The sequence below is a fragment of the Salvelinus alpinus genome, chromosome 14 (genome assembly GCF_045679555.1).
Source record: "Salvelinus alpinus chromosome 14, SLU_Salpinus.1, whole genome shotgun sequence".
NCBI lineage: Eukaryota > Metazoa > Chordata > Actinopteri > Salmoniformes > Salmonidae > Salvelinus > Salvelinus alpinus.
Genome location: NC_092099.1, coordinates 23,119,245 through 23,125,592, shown reverse-complemented (window position 1 = coordinate 23,125,592; position 6,348 = coordinate 23,119,245). Strand labels below are relative to the sequence as shown.

Here is a 6,348-nt window from a genome sequence, read left to right as displayed (position 1 = left end):
AAAAGAAAACCATGATTGCTGCATTGTCTTTTATTAAGTCGCTCTGGATAAGAGCGTCTGCTAAATGACTTAAATGTAAATGTAATTAAGGATATATACACAAAGTACAACAACACTGTCATTCAATAACAAAGGTAAATAGCTTTCCTGTGAAAAAGAGGCTACGCTACCTCTAAGCAAATATTGCACTGCTTGTAAAGACAAAATAATATATTGTCATAGTAATCCTAAATCACTCAATATAATGTGACTGAAGTATTAATTCATACAATGAAAATGACATGTCATGCATAGTTTCCTGAGCAACATGATGCACTGCATGACTTGAGTATACTAGCGGTGTAGGACTATTGACAAAAATAACAATATAAACAAATGAACTGGAAAAGAACTGGACCCAAATGTAATCAATAAGGTCCAGAATTACAGCCCAATATGGTGTGTACATGTAACCAATGCAACAGTACACTGTACATATACCTCTACGGGATGCATGGGAGTCTGATGGACCACAAGGTCGATCTCAATAAATACAGCTTAGATTGCAGTGTGTGGCGTCTTCCTATCCGTTTTACATACAGTGGGGCAAAAAAGTATTTAGTCAGCCACCAATTGTGCAAGTTCTCTCACTTAAAAAGATGAGAGAGGCCTGTAATTTTCATCATAGGTACACTTCAACTATGACAGACAAAATGAGAAAAAAAAATCAAGAAAATCACATTGTAGGATTTTTAATGAATTTATTTGCAAATTATGGTGGAAAATAAGTATTTGGTCAATAACAAAAGTTTATCTCAAAACTTTGTTATATACCCTTTGTTGGCAATGACAGAGGTCAAACGTTTTCTGTAAGTCTTCACAAGGTTTTCACACACTGTTGCTGGTATTTTGGCCCATTCCTCCATGCAGATCTCCTCTAGAGCAGTGATGTTTTGGGGCTGTTGCTGGGCAACACGGACTTTCAACTCCCTCCAAAGATTTTCTATGGGGTTGAGATCTGGAGACTGGCTAGGCCACTCCAGGACCTTGAAATGCTTCTTACGAAGCCACTCCTTCGTTGCCCGGGCGGTGTGTTTGGGATCATTGTCATGCTGAAAGACCCAGCCACGTTTCATCTTCAATGCCCTTGCTGATGGAAGGAGGTTTTCACTCAAAATCTCACGATACATGGCCCCATTCATTCTTTCCTTTACACGGATCAGTCGTCCTGGTCCCTTTGCAGAAAAACAGCCCCAAAGCATGATGTTTCCACCCCCATGCTTCACAGTAGGTATGGTGTTCTTTGGATGCAACTCAGCATTCTTTGTCCTCCAAACACGACGAGTTGAGTTTTTACCAAAAAGTTATATTTAGGTTTCGTCTGACCATATGACATTCCCCCAATCTTCTTCTGGATCATCCAAATGCTCTCTAGCAAACTTCAGACGGGCCTGGACATGTACTGGCTTAAGCAGGGGGACACGTCTGGCACTGCAGGATTTGAGTCCCTGGCGGCGTAGTGTGTTACTGATGGTAGGCTTTGTTACTTTGGTCCCAGCTCTCTGCAGGTCATTCACTAGGTCCCCCCGTGTGGTTCTGGGATGTTTGCTCACCGTTCTTGTGATCATTTTGACCCCACGGGGTGAGATCTTGCGTGGAGCCCCAGATCGAGGGAGATTATCAGTGGTCTTGTATGTCTTCCATTTCCTAATAATTGCTCCCACAGTTGATTTCTTCAAACCAAGCTGCTTACCTATTGCAGATTCAGTCTTCCCAGCCTGGTGCAGGTCTACAATTTTGTTTCTGGTGTCCTTTGACAGCTCTTTGGTCTTGGCCATAGTGGAGTTTGGAGTGTGACAGTTTGAGGTTGTGGACAGGTGTCTTTTATACTGATAACAAGTTCAAACAGGTGCCATTAATACAGGTAACGAGTGGAGGACAGAGGAGCCTCTTAAAGAAGAAGTTACAGGTCTGTGAGAGCCAGAAATCTTGCTTGTTTGTAGGTGACCAAATACTTATTTTCCACCTAATTTGCAAATAAATTCATAAAAAATCCTACAATGTGATTTTCTGGATTTTTCTTTCTCATTTTGTCTGTCATAGTTGAAGTGTACCTATGATGAAAATTACAGGCCTCTCTCATCTTTTTAAGTGGGAGAACTTGCACAATTGGTGGCTGACTAAATACTTTTTTGCCCCACTGTACATGTACGTACATACTTTGATCTCCAGCACCTGCTCAAAGCCATTGACTGCGTGTATGTTTCTATCTTTTCATATGATGAATACATGAATCCAAGTGGGACAGGACCACTAGATGCCATGTACAGGATCACAACACCTGTGTGCTCTTACAGAGTGTTGATTAACTGTTTTGTCGGCCAGTATTTCCCACAAAACCCACTGACTCCTTTTAGGTCATGCCCGATTTTCTTGATTCAGAGCTAAAGCCTGACTAGAAACATGGTTTTGTTTATTCGGTGGAGCAGCAGAAAATCTGTGGAGCAGTTTCAAGTGGCACTAAAACCATGCATTTAGCATTTACATGGTAGATACATGGGTAGGTATTGTGTAACTGTAGGTACACATTACAGAGTATTTACAACTGCACTACCATTTTGTGGTTTGTGTAATTACACTTTGGCTCATTTTGATATATTGTGCTGTGCATCTGTTCTTGTTTTTCCCACCACCATTTTAGAAGGGCACGACAGACCAGACCACTCAAAAAAAAGCCTTAATAAACTGCAGGTCTCTATTTTTATATCTTAGGATGCCAGTCCAAGCAAAAAGCCTCCAAAGAATCCACTGGTGATGATTACATTTGTCTTCACAAACTCTGTGGACTGCAAGAGAGAAAGACAAATAAATATACAAATTTCATCAATTGAATTAGTAGTATGTACAAGCAGAGTCAATATTATGTTGATAGGTGTAGTTAAATTCACATTGCTTTGCCCCTTGTAGGATGAATAAAATACTGCATTATTAAATGTTAGACATGTTATGTTTACCAGCTACAGTGGGCTACCTGGTCAATAAGTGAGTTAAACTCTGGTACAGCCCTGTCTGCATTCTTCTTCAGGTGTCTCTTGGCTTTGTTGACATCCTTCTCCACTCTCTTCCAGTCCACCTGCACATAGCCACTGTGGTTGGCTATCTGGAGATTAGAATAGGAATAGAAAGTTTATATTTTCGGGACGACAAAGACAAAGACCAAGAACAAAAACATAATGTACTGTAATCCATGACAATAAGTATTGTGGCTAATAATGATATTCAGACAGTCCTACGAAATGTGTTTATGAAACATTCAGATGTTATTCATTGATAAGTCCAAGCTCCTCTTTGCAGTGGGTGGCCAGCTGACAGAAGTAATTTAGACTTTTATACTATAAATCAAAACCTTGTGTTGAGTTCCTACCTGTAATAACAGGAATCCTCCACCCACAGCGCTGGCTGCAATCTTTCCCACCTTTTGGAAAAGATATCCTGCACACCTGCCAGTGAGAGACAATGCAAAACTCAAATGACACCCTATCCCCCATAAAGTGCTCTGCACCATACATGGAAAAAAGCATAATCTACAGAAGAAGCCTTTGTATTTTGACCATACCATACAGAAAGCACAGTAGCATTGAATAACATGTGTGAGAGAAATCACATGATATTAAAGAACAGTCCTGAGGATGCTTATGTGAATGGAATTTATATGTTTAAATGAATGATTAGAATATTCCACCCTGAAACCATATAATTGTATGAAATTGATTAGAATCATCAAATTATTAGTAATGATGTGTGTAGTCTTAGTCAGTAAAATTATAATAAATGGTGTGTGTAGTTTTAGTCAGAATTAGGGCAAAACAATATATCTGTACAATATGTCTCTATAGTATCTTAAACACAGACTGTCTGAGCAAAATTCGGTGCCGACCTTGGCTATGGGCCACTGAGAGATTTGGAAGAGGGCAGGGAGTACTTCTTACGGTCCCTAATCTTTGTCGGCTGGGTATTGATAAAGTATGTGCGTAGGATACCTACTGTTGGTTTGTATGTATGTGCGTATGATATCTACTGTTTGTGTGGAAGTATGTGCGCCGCTATAAAATGGATGTCTTCAGAACGTTCTCGTGAATAAACATTCGAGTATTGTAGGCTGGGCCTCTGTCTGTTTTCATTTCAACCAGTATCTTACAAATTCTGGGTTGGAGACTGAGTTGTTTATTAAAGTTCAGTTTATGAACATAATTCTCTTAACAGCTTAGCATAATCAATAAACCCTGGCCTGGCCTGCATGACTTACCAGCCACTCACTCCCCCCAGTGCTATTTGTGTGGCCACCGAATACTTCTCAGACATAGGACCCGAATTGTTCCCACCAAATAGGCGGCCCCACCATTGTTGACGTCTGGCATATTCTGTCAGGTAGATCACCTCGCATGTGTCGTCTTCATTCTCTGGGTCTTGGGAGACAAACAAAGTAGAGCTTGATGTACAAAGGGAGAATAATTAGCAGCTGTACAAGTATTTCTTTTGTCATCCTTATCGGAAATGTGGTTAATTTGACCATATGGCATTGCCAATTCTGTTTCGTTTTCGTAAGAGGCAGTCTACAAAAAAGTCGCCTAATGTAAATCATGTAGGAGGAAGAGAGGATAGAATCTGCCATTTCTAGACATATTTGGACATAAGAATCAATCCGTTTATGTGGGGAAATATAATTCTAAAATGTAAAGTAGCACAGCGTTATTGTAGCCACTAGCCAATCATAATCATCTTCATAGAATTTATGACGTTGATACATGGAAACACACAGAGGGAGTGCGATCAGAGAGACCGAGAGAATAGGTCAAACATTTTTTTTTTGCGAGTACATTTGGATATGATTTAATGCTCGATTAAGTACATGTAAGATGCAATCATTGGCCCAAATATCGAAACATAAAGGTCGTTTTTGGTTTGAGTGTGGCCACTTACCCTCTTCACGATCCGCCATTTTGGAGTGCTCTGACTTGTATGTTGACAAATGCTGTCCCAGGTATGATGAGATGGTCATGGGATACGTCGTTTGCATAGTTTGTCAGACAGTCAAACATTTGAATTTCATGCATTGATTAAAAAAAATATCATGCTTATTTAAATAACCTTATTGGAAAGTCTCAATGCAGTTTATCATTCAATGCAATTGTCATGAATTTAGGTTTCCTCACAAAACAAAACTGACTTTTTAAAAATGTGTAACTTTTAACCAAAAATGTGCCCATTTTACAAATTATACAACTGCACAGAGTGAAAGCTACTGCAGAATAGGCTACTTCAGTCTGCGATTGAGGAGCAGGTTCGGTTCCCTAGCTATAATAGCTGAGTGATGTCTGTAGCCTAAATTACTCTGATGAATGTTTTAATGTTTATTTTTTTGCAATTCACATTTACAATCATCTAAGTCATTTATGAATAATATAGCCTTTGGTACTATTGTATGGTATGTGGTATGTCTGTAGTATGCAACTGGGATTCTGGGAGATGTTTTAGGATGACACCTGAACTAACTCAACATCTCCAATACCTGAGAGCTCTTGACCCTTATGGAAAAACCACATGAATTTCACATGTGATCTTATGTAAAGCTACATGTGATAACATTAAACTACACATGTGAAAACGTGATCACATGTTGTGATCCATAAAGACATTTTCACATGAGAAATTTCACTTGAAATCATGTGATTTTCTGTAAGGGTGAGCTTTATGTAACTAGGCCTATTCTATGATTGCATGGTCGGTTATTATTTCATTTTTATTAAAAGCCAAAATCCAGAGTCTGTGTTTCATCCCTTCGGCAGCCAAACAATTTAACTGACACATTTTATCAGACAGACTCCAAGTGCAAAAGTCCTCTGTGTTTCTACAGTATTTCTACAATGCTAAATTATGTAGAGTTAAATCTTGGGTAAAATAATAAGCAGATTTGGTAGGCTTAATAATATTGGGCTTGCTGCCTATGTGTTTGATAACCACTATGCTTAATTGAAACCAGGAGTTTGATTTGACCCCTTCCTTTGTCCCTCATATTTCACTGCTTCCTGTTCCAACACAGTGACAGGTGGCCATCTATCTCTGCCACCATGACAGTGATGACAGATTTACAGCCCAGCCAATCTGTGGCAGCAGAGGGGGGTTGTGGATATTCCAATCAAACTGGAAAGTGACCTATGCTCTGAGTTATCATGTCTGATTGAAGAAGCCATATCTTCTGGAGGAGACAAGAACAACACCCAGCCGGATCAAGACTCCCCGTATACCGGATCAAAGATCAGCTCTTCCTCCAATACCCAAACCTTCACCTTATGCCATATGAGTTGAACA

General features: G+C 39.6%; 1 protein-coding gene across 2 annotated transcripts; it reads right to left on the bottom strand.

Moving 5' to 3' along the window:
• Positions 1-14: 14 nt before the first annotated feature.
• LOC139538611 (FUN14 domain-containing protein 1-like) lies at positions 15-5,080 on the bottom strand. Of its 2 annotated transcripts, none has more exons than XM_071340843.1 (5): positions 4,960-5,080; positions 4,286-4,445; positions 3,404-3,479; positions 2,994-3,139; positions 15-2,825 (listed from the first exon to the last, which is right to left on the bottom strand). In XM_071340843.1, exons 1-5 carry the CDS (start codon positions 5,054-5,056, stop codon positions 2,810-2,812), a joined length of 495 nt encoding a protein of 164 aa, XP_071196944.1. In that variant the 5' UTR covers positions 5,057-5,080; the 3' UTR covers positions 15-2,809. The 2 variants fall into 2 exon arrangements, with proteins under 2 accessions (XP_071196944.1, XP_071196943.1); XM_071340842.1 differs by having other exon boundaries at positions 3,011-3,139; positions 4,960-5,079.
• Between the last annotated feature and the right edge of the window lie 1,268 nt (positions 5,081-6,348).

Excerpts from the sequence above, each read along its gene's own strand:
- LOC139538611 (XM_071340842.1), bottom strand. The coding sequence starts at position 5,056 with ATGCAAACGACGTATCCCATGACCATCTCATCATACCTGGGACAGCAT. Across the intron at positions 4,446-4,959 it reads AATGGCGGATCGTGAAGAGG|ACCCAGAGAATGAAGACGAC; the intron begins GTAAGTGGCCAC and ends TTGTCTCCCAAG. Across the intron at positions 3,140-3,403 it reads GAGGATTCCTGTTATTACAG|ATAGCCAACCACAGTGGCTA; the intron begins GTAGGAACTCAA and ends TCTAATCTCCAG.